This window comes from Panthera leo, chromosome A3 (genome assembly GCF_018350215.1).
Source record: "Panthera leo isolate Ple1 chromosome A3, P.leo_Ple1_pat1.1, whole genome shotgun sequence".
NCBI lineage: Eukaryota > Metazoa > Chordata > Mammalia > Carnivora > Felidae > Panthera > Panthera leo.
Genome location: NC_056681.1, coordinates 109758114 through 109777787, shown reverse-complemented (window position 1 = coordinate 109777787; position 19674 = coordinate 109758114). Strand labels below are relative to the sequence as shown.

The 19674-nt window shown below is 40.6% G+C and overlaps 1 protein-coding gene across 1 annotated transcript; it reads right to left on the bottom strand.

Moving 5' to 3' along the window:
• Nucleotides 1-1948: 1948 nt before the first annotated feature.
• On the bottom strand, nucleotides 1949-19126 carry SULT6B1 (sulfotransferase family 6B member 1). The gene is made up of 7 exons (XM_042930338.1): nucleotides 18928-19126; nucleotides 17367-17479; nucleotides 12737-12826; nucleotides 11481-11607; nucleotides 8209-8303; nucleotides 4951-5107; nucleotides 1949-2079 (listed from the first exon to the last, which is right to left on the bottom strand). The coding sequence occupies exons 1-7, from the start codon at nucleotides 19124-19126 to the stop codon at nucleotides 1949-1951; spliced, it is 912 nt and encodes a 303-aa protein (XP_042786272.1).
• Nucleotides 19127-19674: the final 548 nt, after the last annotated feature.

The window sequence follows — 19674 nt, the reverse complement described above, 5'->3', positions numbered from 1 at the left end:
AATGTCATCTCTGATTATTACTTGGTCTCCTTCTCTGTTCCATCTGTGGTTTTGGGCCCTGATGAGTCCACTTACTCTACTGGGGGCTGAGAAATTCAACTAAAAGAATTTTTAAGAATTTTTATCCAGACTTTCTTGGTGTTCTGAGGGAAGGGTTTTCAGGTTATGTAATCCACCATACTACCAGAAATAGTAGTCCTGCAGTCTTTCTCAATGCAGATTTTTTTTAAAAAAATTTAATATTTATTTATTTTTGAGAGAGGGAGAGAGAGAGACAGAGTGTAAGCGGGGGAGGTGCAGAGAGAGAGAGGGAGACACAGAATCCGAAGCAGGCTCCACGCTCCGAGCTGTCGGCACAGAGCCTGATGCAGGACTCAAACTCACAGACCATGAGATCATGACCTGAGCCGAAGTCAAATGCTTAACTGACTGAGCCATCTAGGCACCCCTCTCAAAGCAATTTTATTTAACTTTTCTATGAACCCTTCTATTCTTCACTGTGACTAGCTATGGTGTAAAGATTAGGGACTGTTGAGAGGGTTCGTCCAAAACTTTCTTTACCTTCTCTCCTAAGTTCCACCTTACTACCTAGGGTTCTGTGGTCGAAAAGCCTTTATGCCAGAATGACACAATCTCTAATATTTAGCTTTGAATTAAAGGTTGTGTTAAATAGACATAAAATGCCCCTTGAGAGTGGGGCCTCCACGGGGCTCACTGCAGGGACATACACAGAGTAGATGAGCAGTGAATGCATTTTCCTTGAATTATATGAGGATAGGATTTATTCATCTTAATTCAGTGCAGAGTTGGAATTAAATTCCCCCCAACAGTAAGTCTGAGATAACCACAAGTGCTTTGGTCTGTAGTGAGGGACAGAGGAATTATTCTGGGAGGACAAAAAATTGTGCATCACTGGGAGGCCTGTCTCATCTACACACCATTCAGACACCAATTTACGTGTGTCTCTGATAGTATCTGCTTATGCTCTTATGTGAACCCAGAGCATGAAAGAAGTTACAACCCCAACATGCCACATTAGCAAGAGTATCCCGTTTAGACAGCTAAATGGTCTTTCCTCAAAAAGCAAATGGGTGCCTGGGTGGCTCAGTCGGTTAAGCATCCGACTTCGGCTCAGGTCATGATCTCACAGTTTGTGGGTTTGAGCCCCGCATCGGGTTCTGTGCTGACAGCTCAGAGCCTGGAGCCTGCTTCGGATTCTGTGTCTCGCTCTCTCTCTCCCCCTCCCCCGCTTGTGCTTTCTCTCTCTCTCAAAAATAAATAATAAACATTAAAAAAAGTTTAAAGGGGCACCTAGGTGGCTCAGTCGGTTGGACATCTGACTTCAGCTCTGGTCATGGTCTTGTGGTCTGTGGGTTCGAGCCCCGCATCAGGCTCTGTGCTGACAGTGCGGAGGCTGGAGTCTGCTTCAGATTCTGTGTCTCCCTCTCTCTCTCTGCCCCTTGCCCACTCATGCTCTGTCTCTCTCTCCCTCAAAAATAAACATTAAAAAAAAAAGTTAAAAAGAAAGTGAACAAACAATTCTGCACTCAAAAACTTCAATGTTATCATTATTATTAATGTTTTATTTATTTTTGAGACAGAGAGAGACAGAGCATGAGCAGGGGACGGGCAGAGAGAGTGAGAAGAGGACACAGAATCCGAAGCAGGCTCCAAGCTCTGAGCTGTCAGCACAGAGCCCGACGCGGGGCTAGAACTCACAGACCGCGAGATCATGACCTGAACCGAAGTCAGATGCCCAACCGACTGAGCCACCCAGATGCCCCAATGTTATCATTATTATTAAATTCATATTATGTATATCTAAACGTTGTTTAATTATCATTAGTTGATTATTTGATCAACTTATTTCATTATTTAATAATCATTCAGGAAAAGAAAATACCCATGCCTGCTGAATTGGCAATCGGATGGCAGTAGGATTCCTACTTCAAGGGTGGCAGTAGGATTCATACTTCAACTTTGCTCCTAGGGAAGTGCCTGCCAAGCACTGTTTGAATTTTTCATCCATTTCCTGGTTCTGAGTTTCACTGAACAAATTTTTCCAATCACCAACTTCACCTACAATACACACAAAAATAACAGACCCGGACACCTGTTAGAAGATAGTTTCCTCATTTTTTTTTTTTAGCTATTTATTACATTTTATTTTTATTTTTATTTGAGTATGGTTGGCACACAGTGTTACATTCGTTTCAGGGGTATCACATAGTGGTTCGACAACTAGACACACTATGCTGTGCTTACAAGTATAGCTGCCATCTGTCACCATACAATGCCATTTATAATACCGTTACCTGTGCTGTGCCTTTTAGTCCCATGACTTGTTCCTTACTTAACTGGAAGCCTGTACCTCCTACTTCCCTTCACCCATTTTACCCATCCCCCTATTTCTTCTTGATTTTACCATTTTTTCAGTGCAGCATTTCACTTTGAAATGTGAAATGGAGACATGAAGAAAATTAAGCAGTCTTAAAAATGAATGTAATTGCTCCTGTAAAGTTAATGGTATCCATTGGGGCCTCCCCATCTGTGGCATAGTAGGTGATGTGCTTTCTTTATATCACCGAAGGGACTGTTGGCCTCAGTCATCTCCTAGCCCCACCCCTGTCTCAACACTTGAGACCTAAAATGCCACTATCTGAGAGTCATTCTTTTTTCCCCCTCTGTAAAGTCTTTTAAATACCTTACCCCTTGAGAAGTTATCATTTTACAACAGGTTTTGGTTAAGACCTCAGATGCTGGTAATTTTGTAAAAAGTTACTACTTTGCCTAAGATTAGGATATGTTTTTCTTATTCCTTTTAAAAACAAAGGAAGTTACTTCTTTCTTTAGAATCTTTCGGTGATTTGGGTTGAAGTTGCAAGTTCCTTGTTGCATAGCCATTGAAATGTATGTTTATAAAGAAGGAAAATGACAAGGAAGTGCTTGGATGTATGAAGGGAATAACATAAAACACAATGCTGTTTACAAATGTCATCCACTATAAAAAACATCACAGAATGAGGCTGGAAGAAATATGCCAAAAAGTTAAACTTGCCTCTGGTGGGAGAAATGTGAATAATTTTTAACGCTCTTGCACATTTACCTGTGCCTTCTGAATTTTTGCAAAGAATATTGTAAAATACTTAAGTTACCGCTTTATTTTAGAATTTTTCTGTTCTGAATAGTGCGTGATTAACGCCTGGGTGTTTCAGTTGGTTGAGCGTCCGACTTTGGTTCAGGTCATGATCTTGCAGGTTTGTGAGTTTGAGCCCTGTGTTGGGCTCCATGCTGGCAGCTCAGAGCCTGGGGCCTGCTTGGGATTCTGTGTCTCCCTCTTTCTCTGCCCCTCCCCTGCTCGCTCTCTCTCTCTCTCTCTCTCTCAAAAATAAACATTAAAAAAAAATTTTTAAAAAGCAATATAAAGAGAAGTTCTATTTTCTTCCCCCTCCTTTAAAGCTAATCAAGCAAGGCATAAAAATCAGGGGTAAAGTCAGGAATCAAGCCCAAGCTAGATTTACATTCAATGTTCCATTCACAGTGGGTATTTTATTTTATTTTATTTTATTTTTTAACATTTATTTATTTTTGAGACAGAGAGAGACAGAGCATGAACGGGGGAGGGGCAGAGAGAGAGGGAGACGCAGAATCGGAAGCAGGCTCCAGGCTCCGAGCCGTCAGCACAGAGCCCGACGCGGCGCTCGAACTCACGGAGCGCGAGATCGTGACCTGAGCCGAAGTCGGACGCTCAACCGACTGCGCCACCCAGGCGCCCCCACAGTGGGTATTTTAGATGGGTCTTCATTTGATAAAGTAAAGTGGAGTAGACTCAAGTAAACCTACGTTCAAATCCTGACTCCATCGATCATTAGCTTTGTGGCAATGGACAAATTAATTTCCCTGAGCTTTGGTGCCCACATTTATAACATTAAGGAATTCATGAATTTTTTTGCTGTAAAATTTATGCCTAGGAAAAGGTCTAACACATAGTGCTGCCTCTAAATCATGTTATACTATATATATATATAATATATATATATAATTTAAAAAATTATATATATATAATTTAAAAAATTATATATATATAATTTATAAAATTATATATATATAATTTATAAAATTATATATATATATAATTTATAAAATTATATATATTATATATATATATATAATTTAAAAAAACTGGTAATACCTAACCTATATTATCATAAACTGTCATAAGAAGTTAGATTGCCTTTAAAAAAATCACAGTTCTCAACCAACAGGGCAGTAAGAGGTGGCCAGTGAGGTATAAAGAAGTCACTGATGAGGCTTCCCACAAAGTTCTTTAAAGGGGCCTCACTCAGCTAACATGCGATTCTGTATCTTGCTATTCCCTGTTTATTTTAAAAATATAGAATCCTTTAGTTTTAATGTAATGGTGGAGCTCTGGCTGTTGTCCTGCCATCACATACTGGCAAGCAGAAAGGTACAAGGAACTTAGTACTCTAAAAGATACTTTAGATATTGTGGAACTCACTCAGTCTACTTCTGTGGAATTAGTACACAGTAGAAGTATACTACTCAGTGGAACTCAGTCTACTTTGAACTCACTGTGTCCAAACTTATTAAGGGAGAAACAAGAAAATCCTGTCTTAACTGAAGATAAAAGTATTTGGATTGGGGCACCTGTGTGGCTCAGTTGGTTAAGTGTCTGCCTTCCGCTTAGATCATGATCTCATGGTTCGTGGGTTCAAGCCCCACATCTGGCTTAGTGCTGACAGCTCAGAGCCTGGAGCCTGCTTTGGATTTGGGGTCTCCCGCTCTCTCTGCCCCTCCCCTGCTGGTGCTCTGTCCGTCTCTCTTGTCTCTCAAAAATAAATATACATTAAAAAAATTATAAAAATAAAGTATTTGGATTGCCTGTTACATGCAAACCAATGGATGTCCCAGAAACAAATGCGACTTTACCTTTGCGGAACAGGAAGGGCCCAACGGCACCGTGTGTTTCCTGGGACTTTGCTCGCATTGCTTGGAAGGTACTCTGGGCTGAGATGGTTTGGATCTGCTCCCCGGTTAAAGAGAATCCAAAGAACTCAGCAATTTGTTTTATTCCAGCGGTCAGGTTCTGAAAACAACATTTTCAAGGATAAACTTCTTTCTATGGGAATTGTGCCCGAGCAAAGACAGGTTTCTTAGCCAGAATGGATTTACTAAGCCTACCTCTCCAACTCACCTTTTCATCTCTCTCTTTAGACTTTCTTTGATACTTCTGTATCAATATTTCAGATAGCCCTACAAAATATTCTGTATTGTTTTTACTTTGTAGTTTCAATGGGTGACTCTTACTAAACTCCTCAGGATACAAATAATGATAGCAAGCATTAAGTAGTAGGTCTTATCTAAGATGATACTCATTTTATTAAAAAGCACCAGTCTAGGGGCACCTGGGTGGCTCAGTCGATTAAGCATCCGACTTTGGCTCAGGTTATGATCTCCCAGTTTGTGAGCAAGGCTTGCATCGGGCTGTGTGCTGACAGCTCAGAGCCTGGAGCTTGTTTCAGAATCTGTATCTACCCCTCTCTCTCTCTGCTTCTCCCTGACTCTTGCTGTCTCTCTCTCAAAAATAAACATTAAAAGAAATAATAAAAAAAAGCACCAGTCTAAATGAGCTGAGGAAATCAATGTATTTGTACATGCCCATTCCAATTCTCTTTTCTTCTGAATCCTATTTATAGCTAATGTTTAATTCTATCCAGAAAGTCTAATTTTTAGAATCCTGAAAACTAGAAGGAATCTTGAAATTAATCTTGTCTAAATACCCTTGTAACCAGTATCCCTACCAATGAAGATTCATAATCTTCTAGAACAGTTTCTTAAACTGTATTCTACAAAACACTAATTTACTTCAAGGTGGCTATAGATGTTTTGTGAAAAAAGAAAAAAAAAAGAAAAGAAAAGGAGAGTGAAGGGTGAGGTCAAGTAAGTTTGGAATCCTTTTGGTTAAATAAAGAGAAGTTTGTTTTGTTTTTCCTACAGGATTTCTCACTCTTGAGTATGTCAGCTTGCAATGTGAATGTCCCAAAAGACCCACAGTCCCCAAATCAGTTTGAATAGGCAACCTCCAAGCAAGAATTATTAACATCTGGGCAACATGGCATTCCATGGAACACAAGTTTCAGAAACATCATTGTAGACTAGAAGGATAAAAGACTAAATTAGTATGTTCTCTCATGTTACATAAATGCACTCGAGAAACAGAAGGGATGGATTCATTCATACTTCCCTTTGATAAGAATGTCAGAGGAGACTGGTGTTAATAACCCAATTCCTCTAGAAAGCATTTGGCACGCTCCCTTTTTAACATACTTTCTCCACTGGAGTCCAGGACTCTGGCTTCCCTCCTGCCTCATTAGCCCCTCCTCCATCTCCTTTGCTGGTTCCTCCTGTTTCCCAAACAGTCTATATGGGGGACTCTAGGGCTCAGTTCTTGGTCTCCTTCTCTTCCCTATGTATATACTTACGTACATGTAAGTATGTAATCTCATGGCTTTAAATGCCATCTATGTGCCAAATTTATATATACAGCCCAGCACTCTCTCCATTCAACACGTTTATAGTCAACTTGACCTCTCCATTTGGATGACTAATAAACATCTCAGACTAAGCATGTGCAAAGCCAAACCCCTGATCTTTCCAACAATCTCACTTCACCTGCTGGCATCTCGTACTCAAGGGACGACAATTCAGTCCTCTCAGTTGGTCAGGCCAATGATATTGGAGTCTTATTTGACTTCATTTTTCTCTCACTGCTCTTTCTCCCATCCAATCCAGCAGCAAATCCTAATAGCTCTTCTTCAACAAATATTCAGAATTTAACTACTTATTACTTCCATTGCCACTTCTGGTCTAAGCCACAATCTTCCTTTGCCTGGACTACTATAGTACGCTCCTCATGGGTTTCTCTACACAATCTTTTCTTCTCTCTAGTACGTTTTCATACACCAACCAGAATGAACCTGTTAAAAACACAACTCCTATCACTTTTCTGCTCGAATCCCATAATGGTTTTCTATTTCACTCAGAGTGAAGGCCAAAGTAATTTCAATGGCTGGCCACATTATTCCCCTCACTCCTCTCTACCCCACTCCCTTGCCTCTGTTCTCATTGGTTAATCTCCCCTGGTTCACCCCTACTGACCCAGCCACATCCGCCTCCTTCATATCACTTAACCATACCAGGAACACTCCTACCTCAGGGCGTTTGCTCCAGTTGGTTCTGTATGCCTGGAAAATTCTTATTCCAGTTACCTACTCTGCTTACTCTCTCATCTTCTTTAGATCTTTGCTCAAATCACATCCATTCCATGAGGTTTCTACCAGCTATCTTATATGGGGATTTGTCCAACATCCCAATTCCCTACCCCAGACATTTCCAGTTTTCCTTAATCAATTATACCATTTCTTTTTTCTCACATATTATAAACATTTTTAAAATGTTATATTTATTGTTTTTCTCTCTCCGTGCCTCTTCCGCTAGAAGGTAAGCTTCTCCAGGGCAGTGAATTTTGTCTTGTCTGTTCACTGATGTATCACAAGGGCCTAGAACAATGCTGGGCAGCACTAAATGTTCATGAATGGGGGAGGGGAAGAAAAAAAAAGAGGTTAGAGTGGGAGACAGCCAAAGCATAAGAGACTCTTAAAAACTGCGAGCAAACTGAGGGTTGATGGGGGGTGGGAGGGAGGGGAGGGTAGGTGACGGGTATTGAGGGCATCTTTTGGGATGAGCACTGGGTGTTGTATGGAAACCAATTTGACAATAAATTTCATATATTAAAAAAATAAATAAATGTTCATGAATACCAATTTAAAAAATAACATTATATGGAAAAATCAATTCATAGCCAAATGCATGTTCATTTCCATCTCAGTTGAAACCTACTTATTATTTCTGCCATTCTTAAGTTGGACTATCTATCACAGAAGGAAAATAAAGCAGCCACTGTTAGTAATAAGTTGCTAAGCATTATTTTATTTCTGTTAAATAAACAACCTAAGCCCCTATGCACTGTTTTTTTTTTTTTTCCCTAGCATTGTACCACAAATCTGGAATATTTATTTTTTTAATTGAATACAATATTTGTTCACACAACCAGACATTAAAAGTAGGTTCTCTATGTGATATTTTATAATAAATCTTGCTATAGAATGTCAATAATCAAAATCTTACCTTTTTCAGGTCTTCATATAATATGAACTTAACATTTTCATCATCAAGATGTTTGTTCCAGTTAATGGCAAAATCAAAATAGCTTCCCCAGGAAACTAAAAATATAAGGAAAAAATTCTTAGGGAATTTCAAATAATTGAGGTTAAAATTATAGATGGTTAATTTATGCTTTAAAATATAAACTATATATGTGTGTGTGTATATGCTCAGACAAGATGTTTGTATGTCATTATAAATCCCTGCTCCAGAAGAACTGGCATACGGCCATTCCTGTGTCAGATTTCTATTCATTTTATTATTTTCATAAATAATAACTAAGCAAGTTGCAAACGTGGTTTGATAAAAACTACCAGACATTCATGAATATTTACGTGAATAAAATGATTCAGAAATAGTGAAAGGTACACGAAAAACGACAGATAGTACCAGAAAGAAAAGAAATGATGAGACAGATGTTTTCTCAATCAGCATTGTCCAATAGAAATTTAATGAAAGCCACATCTGTAAATTTTAAAAAATGCTTATTTATTTATTTTTGAGAGAGAGAGAAAGCAGAAGCAAGGGAGGGACAGAGATAAAAGGAGACAGGATCCAAAGCAGGATCTGTGCTGAGAGCACAGAGCCTGGTTTGCGGCTCGAACTCATGAACCGAAAGATCATGACCTGAGCCAGAGTCAGAGGCTTAACTGACTGAACCACCCCGGCATCCCCCCACCACATCTGTAATTTTAAATATTCCAATAACCACATTAAGAAAAGCAAAAAGAGGGGCGCCTGGGTGGCTTGGTCGGTTAAGTGTCCGACTTCGGCTCAGGTCATGATCTCACGGTCCGTGAGTTCGAGCCCCGCGTCGGGCTCTGTGCTGACAGCTCAGAGCCTGGAGCCTGCTTCAGATTCTGTGTCTCCCTCTCTCTCTGACCCTCCCCCGTTCATGCTCCGTCTCTCTCTGTCTCAAAAATAAATAAACGTTAAAAAAAAATTAAAAAAAAATCAAATGTCTTGCTCAACATCACCCCAGTGTGAGTGATTTGAACCTGAATTTAAATTCAAGCTCTGCTACTTAGTGGCTGTGTGAGCTTTTTATGCCTCTATTTCCATCTTTACAAAAGGGGACAAGTATAGTATTTGTCCCCATGGGGTTCTTAAGAGAAATGGAAATTTTGGGGAGCATCTGGGTGGCTTAGTCGGTTAAGCGTCCAACTCTTGGTTTCGGTTCAGGTCATGATTTCATGGTTCGTGTATTCGAGTCCCTCATCGGGCTCCACGCTGACAGCACAGAGCCTGCCTGGGATTCTCTCTCTCCGTCTCTCTCTGCCCCTCCTCTGCTCTCTGTCTCTCAAAATAAATAAATTAAAAAAAAAAAAATGAAATGTTAAAATGTACGTGAGAGATAGTATATAGTGCCTGGCATGTAGTAATTGCTCAGTAAGTGGTAACTATTCTATCTAATATTAATTACTAATATATAATAATAAGTGATGAAGCCAATCCAGTCCTCTCATTGCAAATCCTGCATGTTTTCCAGTACATTGAGCTTCCTTTATAACTTGAACGTAACAAAGCGTGCAAAGCAGAAACTTTGTACCACTTAGTGAGTGGTTTCCAGACAAACAAAACTTTGATCGTGGTGCTTCATAAGCACCTTCTGTACACTTGCCCCCCCCTCCATCCCAATACTTAATCTGTGCTTAGGAGCCAATACTGTACCCAGTGGCCATGCATGTGGGGCGTGGCGTTGCTGTGCTGGTCACCTTTAGAAGTGGTCCTCTTTGGGCGCCTGGGTGGCTCAGTCGGTTAAACATCCCACTCTCGATTTCAGCTCAGGTCATGATCTCACAGTTTCATGTGTTTAAGTCCCACATCGGTCTCTGCATTGACAGTGCAGAGCCTGCTTGGGATTCTCCCTCTCTCTCTGGCCCTCCCACACTTGCGCTGCTCTGTCTCTCTCAAAATAATAAATAAGTCCGTGAGCAAATAAATAAATAAATAAATAAATAAAACTTTAAAAAACATGTTAGGATGAGCACTGGGTGTTGTATGTAAGCGATGAACCATGGGAATCTACCCCCAGAACCAAGAGCAGACTGTACACGCTGTTTGTTAGCCAATAAAATAAAATAAAAGTGGTTCTCTTAGAGTGACCTGTCAACAACTTCTCAAGGATCATGTGGCATTAACTCTGCCTTCTATGACACTGCCAAGACTGAAAAGAGTCACCAACTAAAGAAGGCATCTTTAATCTCTGGCCATTATACCCATGGAAGTAGAGTCACTGGGACTTACAAGCAGTGGGACCACTGGCAAGTGTTTTAACTTTTTGGACTGGTTTTCTCATCTGTGCAAGGGGCTGGAAATACTTTATTCATAGTTTGTTATAGTCTTAAATGAAATCATGCACATACAACACCTCCTTTAGTACATTGGAGCATCAGTAGGCACTTACAAGAGTTTTTTTTTAAGTAATCTCTGCACCCAATGTGGGGCTCGAACTCACAACCCCAAGATCAAGGGTTGCGTGCTCTACTGACTGAGCCAGCCCGAAGCCTCAGTAGGCACCTACAAAATTGCAGTTATCAATTACCAGAGGTAAAACATCAACATGGTCTAACAAAGCCTTTTCTTTTCTGGCAAACAAATATCTTAGATGTGTTTGCTCAATGTCATGGTTTTATCTCTCTCTCTCTCTCTCTTTTTTTTTTTTTTTTTATCATTGTGTTATATAGAGACTTAGGGGAAATTAACCAGAGATGCTTTTCTACATGACTCCGTATAGGCCTCTTGGTCCTATGTCTGTTCTATGGCCACCTCATACTTATAGGCAACATGTAAATTGCCCAAATTATTTTTAAAAACAGTAATGTATTATTGTTTGATGTGCAGAACTAGTGGTGCTATAAAACTTCATTAAAGTTTCATTAAAAGCAACTTTTTGGCGGGCGCCTGGGTGGCTCAGTCGGTTGAGCGAACGACTTCGGCTCAGGTCACGATCTCGCGGTCCGTGAGCTTGAGCCCCGCTTCAGGCTCTGTGCTGACAGCTCAGAGCCTGGAGCCTGCTTCAGATTCTGTGTCTCCCTCTCTCTGACCCTCCCCCGTTCATGCTCTGTCTCTCTCTGTCTCAAAAATAAATAAACGTTAAAAAAATTTTTAAATAAAAGCAACTTTTTGGTTCCTGGATCCTCCCTAGTCTTCTTTCTTTACCTTAAAATACATTTGATTTTTTGTACTTTTGTGGTCATCTGTCAAAGTAAGAATTCCTTCACCAACAGCCATACCTTGGCCTTTCATGAACTGTCTGAAGAATTCATCCCAGGAGCCATAGCTTGGAATATCAGGGACATTGTTGTGGAAATGGAAAAAAGATACTGCTGTATCTTTAGGGTTTCGAAATATCACCAATATCTAGAAAGAGAAAATTAAGTTAATTAATTCAGGTCTATATTTTGAACTTTGGAAAAGTGAAGGGGTGAACAATATTATTGTGTAATCTTGTATACGACATAATTTTGTTAACATACAGAGAAATTGAAGAAGCGGGGGTGGCAGATGGGGAAGTCTGGGGAGAGGGAAGAGAAAAGAAGAAAAAGCAGACTGATGTTGTAGCAGAGAACTTTTGCTAATGAACTTAGACATTAAGAAGGCATGTGTAGAAGATATGAAAAAAGCAAGGTGCCTGGGTGGCTTAGTCGGTTAAGTGTCTGACTCTTGAGTTCGGCTTAGGTCACAATCTCATGGTTTGTGGGATCGAGCCCCAAGCCAGGTTCTGCACTGACAGTGCAGAGCCGGCTTGAGATTCTCTCTCTCTCTCTCTCTCTCTCTCTCTCTGCCCCTCCCCCAGCTAGCATGTGTTCATGCGTGAGCAGTGCACACACTCTCTCTCTTTCTCAAAATAAATAAATAAACGTTAAAAAAAAAAAAAAGAAGATACCAAAAAGGAAAAAAGGGCAAGCTCATTAGAATAGTCATAAGGGCATGATCTGGAAGGGTAAACCACAAAGTAAAAATTGCAAAATAATATTAAAGAAAAAGTAATATTAAGGACAATGAAAATAATGTTCAGAGTTTGGTCAGCGAAGATCAAACAATGATAAGAGGAGCCAAAGCACCTATAGTTATGTTTGCAGGACATGAAGTTTGCTATTATACGTGAAATTCAGAAATAAAATTGCTTCAGACCTCACATAAATAATGCTCACCAGAAAGAACAAAAAAACACAACTTCTCATTTTCCTATCGCATTCTTTTGTTAAACTCTCTAAATATCTTAGTGGGATTCTGGAATCTATTCACTATAAAACAGATTTTAAAATATGTTCAATTCTAGGTATATGTTTTATATCCTAGCTGAAAATGCATTCACTTTGAGCACAATAGCAAATATATTTGAAGAAAGAACAGAAGAAATGCTAAATCACACGTTTCATTTCTCAAAATTCTATGATAAGATGCAGACTTCATCACATAGCTCAGAAAGGCAATATCTAGACATTAAAAACTTCAAACTGAAATACGAGTAGGGAGGGACACTCACCTTGGCTTTATTCTTGAAGATGGACCCAGGTAATTTGTCATAATGGAGATGAGTTGCCAGAATCCTTGGGGATGGAAACTGTTTCATTCTCTTAAAAACAGACATGGTAAAGTAAAAGCATGTATGTCTTATGGTGAATTGCTCTTAAGTGTAGTATCTGAATGGTAGTTCCAAGTATCACTACTGTGCCTTTTCTATTTCCCCCTCTAGTTTTTAAAAATTTATTTCTGTTTTCTTAATTTGTGGGGATGAGGAATGGAGAAAGTCATAAATAATTTAAATCATCCTTCTGGACCGCCTTATAGGGTTTGGCTTACCATTTTGGAGGGGTCTTTTTTTTGAAAATTTTACCTCTTCTACAATCACACTAAATTCTTTTTAGAATTGACTCTTTGCAGCTCATAATTTGTGATCTATTCTGTCTTCATTTGGCTCTCTTCTATAGTCAAGGTCTTTACCAGAAATATTCAAGTTTTTCCATAGGTCTCCCAAACCCACTTTTAATATCTAGACTTTTTTTTTGCCAACAAAATTCCATGCAATCAAATATCCTAACAGAACCTGGAAGTGCACAGTCACTTGAATATCTGAGAAATATTTTACTAGAGAAATTCTTGTCAATGTAAGACTCAGTGATTGATTCTTTGTGTGTGTGTGTGTGTGTGTGTGTGTGTGTGTCTGCTTCTACTGATAATTTTAAAAATGAAGTTACCTGTTTAATCTGCCAGCGTTAAGGGTTTTAGTACGTTATATGGGCTAAAGCCTCGAGTTTCATTTCCACACTTGTAGAGGTCACTCGCAGCTGGGGCACATTATTTCAAGTGGTAAAATGATATTTAGACGTTTATAGCCAATGTTTCTGTAGAAACTTAGTGGACATCAGACACCAGCTCATGTCATGATCTTGCAGTCCATGAGTTGGAGCCCCGCCTTGGGTTTTGTGCTGACAGCTCAGAGCCTGGAGCCTGCTTCAGATTCTGTGTCTCCCCCTCTCTCTCTACCCCTCCCCTGTGCGCTCTCTCTCTCTCTCTCTCTCAAAAATAAAATAAACATAAAAATTTTTGAAAAAAAGAAAGAAACTTAGTGGACATCTCAACTCAAGCAAGAGCCAAAAAAAAAAAAAAAAAAGGAAAAAAAAAAACACCTGAGATTTTAAAAATAAAAAACCAATTTAAGTCAATGATATGGGTTCCAGTGGCAATTAATAGTCATAATACTTGAGGGGCATCTGGGTGGCTCAGTCGGTTAAGCTCAGATCATGATCTCACAGTTTGTGAGTTTGAGCCCTGCATCTGGCTCTGGGCTGACAGCTCAGAGACTAGAGCCTGCTTTGGATCCTCTGTGTCCTCTCTCTGCCTCTCCCTTGCTTGCACTCTCTCTCAAAAATAAATAAACATTAAAAAAGAAGAGAATAGAGTAGTCGTAATACTTGATTTACATCAAATTTCCCTAATTTTTAGTTTTGAACATCACTTTTACATTCGTTCACAGCAATCCCCTCAGGTGGATATTATAACCCCCATTTTAGAGATTAACAAATGACTTTGAGGTTTTAAGGGCTTTGTGCAAAATCGCACAGATGGTAATTTTCAGATTAAGTTATAGAATGCAGTTTCCACTGCACTGCATGGCCAAAAATCACAAAAAGACATATGAGAAATGGTAAAGTTCCTAATAGGATTAAAGAAATATCCAGGGAGAAAACGGGAAATAAATGTAACAAAACTGATGTGTCAACTAAAATGTGTGATGGGGCCAAACTATAAGCAATGTAAAGACTGGATATAGACATATTTTAAGAAAACACACGTATTTAATTTTATTTATTTTTGTAAGTAATCTCTATGCCCAATGTGGGGCTCAAACCCACAACCCGGAGATCAAGAGCTCACATGGGGCACCTGGGTAGCTCAGTCTGTTGAGCATCCGACTCTTGGTTTTGGCTCAGGTCAAGATCTCACAGTTTGTGGGTCTGAGCCCCTCATTGGGCTCTGTGCTGAGGCACGGAGCCTGCCTGGGATTCTCCGTCTCCCTCTCTCTTCCCCTCCCCTGCTCATGCACTCTCCCTCTCTCTCTCAAAGTAAATAAATAAATTTTAAAAATTATAAATAAAAGGGGAGTTGGAGGGGAGCCTGGCTGGCTCAGTCAGAGCATGCAACTCTTCATCTCCAGATCGTGAATCTGAGTCCCAATTCGGATGTAGAGTTTACTTTAGAAAAAATTGGAGGGGCACCTGGGTGGCTCAGCTGGTTAAGTGTCTGACTTCGGATCAGGTCATGATCTCACGAGTTCGAATTCGTGAGTTCAAGCCCTGCATCGGGCTCTGTGCTGACAGCTCGGAGCCTGGAGCCTGCTTCGGATTCTGTGTCTCCCTCTCTCTCTCTCTGCCCCTCCCCCGCTTATGCTGCGTCTCATTCTGTCTCTCAAAAATGAAATTTTAAATAAAAATTACTTGGGGCGCCTGGGTGGCGCAGTCGGTTAAGCGTCCGACTTCAGCCAGGTCACGATCTCGCGGTCCGTGAGTTCGAGCCCCGCGTCAGGCTCTGGGCTGATGGCTCGGAGCCTGGAGCCTGTTTCCGATTCTGTGTCTCCCTCTCTCTCTGCCCCTCCCCCGTTCATGCTCTGTCTCTCTCTGTCCCAAAAATAAATAAAAAACGTTGAAAAAAAAATTTTTTTTAATAAAAATTACGTTTTAAAAAAAGTTGGAAAGCTAGAGAAATGTTAGCATAAATTTTAAAAGTGATGATACACACCCTCTTTAGAAAAAAGGTTATGCAGTGGCCCGGAAAGGAGAAATCAATGAGGCTTTTCATTAGCCCGTTCATCTCTACCTAGGAAAGTTTCTTAAAACTCCTGTCCCCACGTCCTGAGCTGGTCCTGACCTCCCACCTCTGGGCCCTGCTGTGGCTGCTAGGCCTCTGCTTCCTCCTGACGTTGCAACCCACCAGATCCAGGATGCACGCTTAGCTCCCCACTCCAGCCCAGCCCCAAGTCCCTGAATACCTTACCTGCCTGTGTTTTTCCGTTACTTTAACCCAATCCATGGAAATGGGCTTCCTTCCCCCTAGGATCCAACTTTTCAGTTTGTATTTGTCATCATGCCATGTGTCTCTGTCGTTTTCCAGAAACCCCTTCGTCAGTCCCGATCCAGTGACTTAATTCTCAGTAACTGAGTTCTTCTGTCTGCTTGTTGGGAGTCCTGGCAGTAAGCATCTCTGGAAGTTTTGCTGAGACTGTAGTCCGCCTCCCCACCAAATGCGTTTCTGGCAGGGCTGGGGCTGGCCCTCCTCCCACCTGTCCTGTCCAGGCACTGAAGTCTTGAGGCAGATCCTTCCTCCCTCCCTGTCCTTGCCTTTCCTGCCTGGGAACAGAACTTTCTGTCTCACACCCAAGCCTCACCTGGTTATATTGGTAGTGGGAGCAATAACGTGTAGTAAAGTGAATTAGAACAGGTAAGGGGGCGCCTGGGTGGCTCAATCGGTTAAGTGTCCAACTCTTCATTTTGGGTCAGGTCATGATCTCACAGTTTGTGAGATCGAGCCCTGCATCAGGCTCTGTGGTGATAGCATGGAGCCTGCTTGGTGTTCTCTATTTCTCTCTGGCCTTTCCTTGCTCATGCATGCTCTCTCTCTCTCTCTCTCTCTCCCTGAAAATAAATAAATAAACATTAAAAAAAAGAAAGAACCTTAGGGTGCCTGGGTGGCTCAGTCGGTTAAGCGTCTGACTTCGGCTCAGGTCATGATCTCATAGCTCGTGAGTTCTAGCCCCGCGTCAGGCTCTGTGCTGACAGCTCAGAGCCTGGAGCCTGCTTCGGATTCTGTCTCCCTCTCTCACTCTGCACCTCCCCTGCTTGCACTCTGTCCCTCTCTGTCTCTCTCAAAAATAAAAATTAAAAAAAAAAAAAAAGAACCTTTATGCACATCAGTGGCTTACTCTCTCAGCTACTACCCTTTCCCATCCCCCCACACACCAGAGACATCACTGATACAGGGACACCAAAGATAGTGTCTTATTAGGAAAAGACTGGGGGGTGCTGACATAAACTGAAAGCAGAATGATCCAGGCTTTAGAGGAACCCTTCTCTTGCCATCCCACCAAGTTTCTGTCTTCAGAGAGAAAGTTTTTATGGTTTTAATTTTTTAAAAGAGATCTTATTTTTTAAGTAATCTCTACACCCCACATGGGGCTTGATCGTACAAACCCAAGATCAAGAGTAGCATGCTTTACTGACTAAGCCAGCCAGGTGCCCCTCATTTTAATTTTTTTCTTCAGGTTTCTCGGCTTACTTTCCCTCCTAGTTCTCTTTAATAAGTAGGCTGTCTATATTGTCCAGAGGTCAAGAAGCTCAAATTGGACAATTTGGGTTCAAATCTTGGCCCTGATATTTATAAGCCCCTTGACCTTGGGCAAGTCTCTGACGGTTTGATCTTTTGAGAAACGGTGATGAGGTTTTTTTGCCCTGAAATGAGACAATCCTTGAAAGGTGCTGGGCTTAGATGGTACGCACAAAATAAGTTGCAATGATTATTAGTGTTAGTACTTTCTGAACCCAAAACTAAAAAAATCCCCCAAATGGAAGAAGTCTTTCTATGATAATTTACTATAAGTTTAAAGGCTGTTTTGTACTAACCTGATATTTTTCTGGGTCCCCACATTCAAGAATTGGAAATTCTGGATATTCATACTTTTTGTTAGATTCAGCAAATATTAACTCACTAATGATATGTAGAATCCAATTTGAACCTATAAGAAAAATCAGAGAATCAAAGCTCATTAAAAGAACCTTGGTATAGCAAAGGCATGTTACTTGTGCATATACATCATAAAAATTAAAATCTATAGCCACTCTGTGGTGTGTACAATTGGTTCTTCTGCATTTGAAATAAACTGGGCTATGGAAAGAAATAGAGTTTTGTGGAAAATAGAACATACTTACATTAGTATAAATTCAGGTTACCTTATTTTTCAGATTTCTCTTTTAACAAGAGGCAATTCTTCTTAAATCTACAATATGTTCCTTATAGAACAATGTTATGTTATAGAAATGATTGTTTATCATATATCACATATTATTGTACCTTGCATTAGTAAATATTTTCTTTGAAAAAATTTTTTTAATGTTTATTTTTGAGAGAGAGAGAGAGAGAGAGACAGAGCCTAAGCAGGGGGCAGGGGGGCAGAGAGAGTGGGAGACACAGAATATGAAGCAGGCTCCAGGTTCTGAGCTGTCAGTGCAGAGCCCCGATGCGGGGCTCGAACCCACGAACCGTAAGATCATGACCTGAGTTGAAGTCAGATGCTTAACTGACTGAGCCACCCAGGTGCCCCAGTGAATATTTTCTAAAAAAGTATATATAATTTTGAATTTATAAAAACTCAGCATCAAATAATAGAAAGAAAAATATCAAATAAAGATGACTTTAGTAAACACTTAGAGATGAAATAACAGTTTAAAAAATCAGATTGTGTAAAATAGGGATTTAGATTCTGTTTTTTTTTAAATGTATTTATTTATTTTGAGAGGGAAAGAGAGAGGGAGAGAGAGAGAGAGAGAGAGAGAGCGAGCTCATGGGGGAGGGGCAGAGAGAAAGGGAGAGAAAGAATCCCAAGCAGGCTCTGTGCTGACAGCGCTGAGCCCCATGCAGGGCTCGACCCCACGAACCATGAGATCATGACCTGATCTGAAATCAAGAGTCAGATGCCTGACTATGTCACCCCGGTGCCCCACAGATTCTTAATTTATCCTCCATTGATAAATGACCATTGTAACACTGGTTTGAGAAGCTGGTGGATTGATGATGTTTGATCCTGAAAAATAATTTCATGGAAATCATCATATACATTATAGACATGGCCGTGCTCCTCAGTCAAAAACCAAGATGAAAATCTTTCCTGCTCTCAGTGGCCGATGGCAAATGGACTTTCTTGCATTTCTCTTTCTGGTTGCTAGCCCCACCATGCCTCCCTTTCTGCATCCATCATCCTTCCCTCAGACCCCAGGATTTCTAAATCTAGCAGTTCTGGTTATTGATTTCACAAGCTATGTTCTTAACCATCTTGGTCGTTCTCCTCCCTGACTTCTGGCCAGCTTCGTGCGGAGAGGAACCGCCTTCCTCCCACCTTTGCCTTGCACCCTGCCCAACCTACTCCTTATGAAAAAGCGCCCTTGTAGAAAATGACTTGTTATTTACCACACTTTGGATAAGATGCAAGCACTATATCATCGCTTCTGGCTTCAAAGGTGTCCAAGGCCTGGAAAGTTTCTGAAGTGCACATGGTGATGGGGTACGGAATCCCCTGATGGGTGAAAAACAAGCGAGAAAGTGCAGTTTCTTTTGATTTTTCCAGAGCTTCATCAATGTAGTCAATAAATTTCGACTTGTTGGCCATGCTGGCTTTCTGCTAATGAACCTGTTCTGTGGTTGTCTGGCGGCAGCCATCGCTTTTAAAGGAGTTTTTCAGGAGGTGGAATAAAGGACTCCTCCCATTCACATGAGAAACAAGTCATTTCATTCTCACCCCTTCCTCCCCCCACCTGCCTGTTTGCACGCCCACCTCTGACAAAAGGCAAACCACAGGTGCAAAAACAGGCTGAGGATCAGGGAGTATTACCCCAGGGGTTGATTATATTACCATTATGGACAATCCTCCCAAGGAAAGTAAGAGTAGAATCTCCTACCAGATGATAATAGATAATAACTATCTAGCAAATAGTTCTTTAATTGAATCAGACATACAATTTTCCATCACCGAATTGAGGAAATTTTAGAAGTCAGCAGAACATATCTTACTGAGGCAGGTAGTACACGTAGGGGAGCAACTTTCAATCTCTGTTTTACAGAGGGAAAAAAGAGCTGACCAAAGAGGGTTCCCAGTTGGATAGGGTTCTGGGTTTCACTTTATTTATAATAATGTCTTTTTAAAATGTTGGTAAAAAG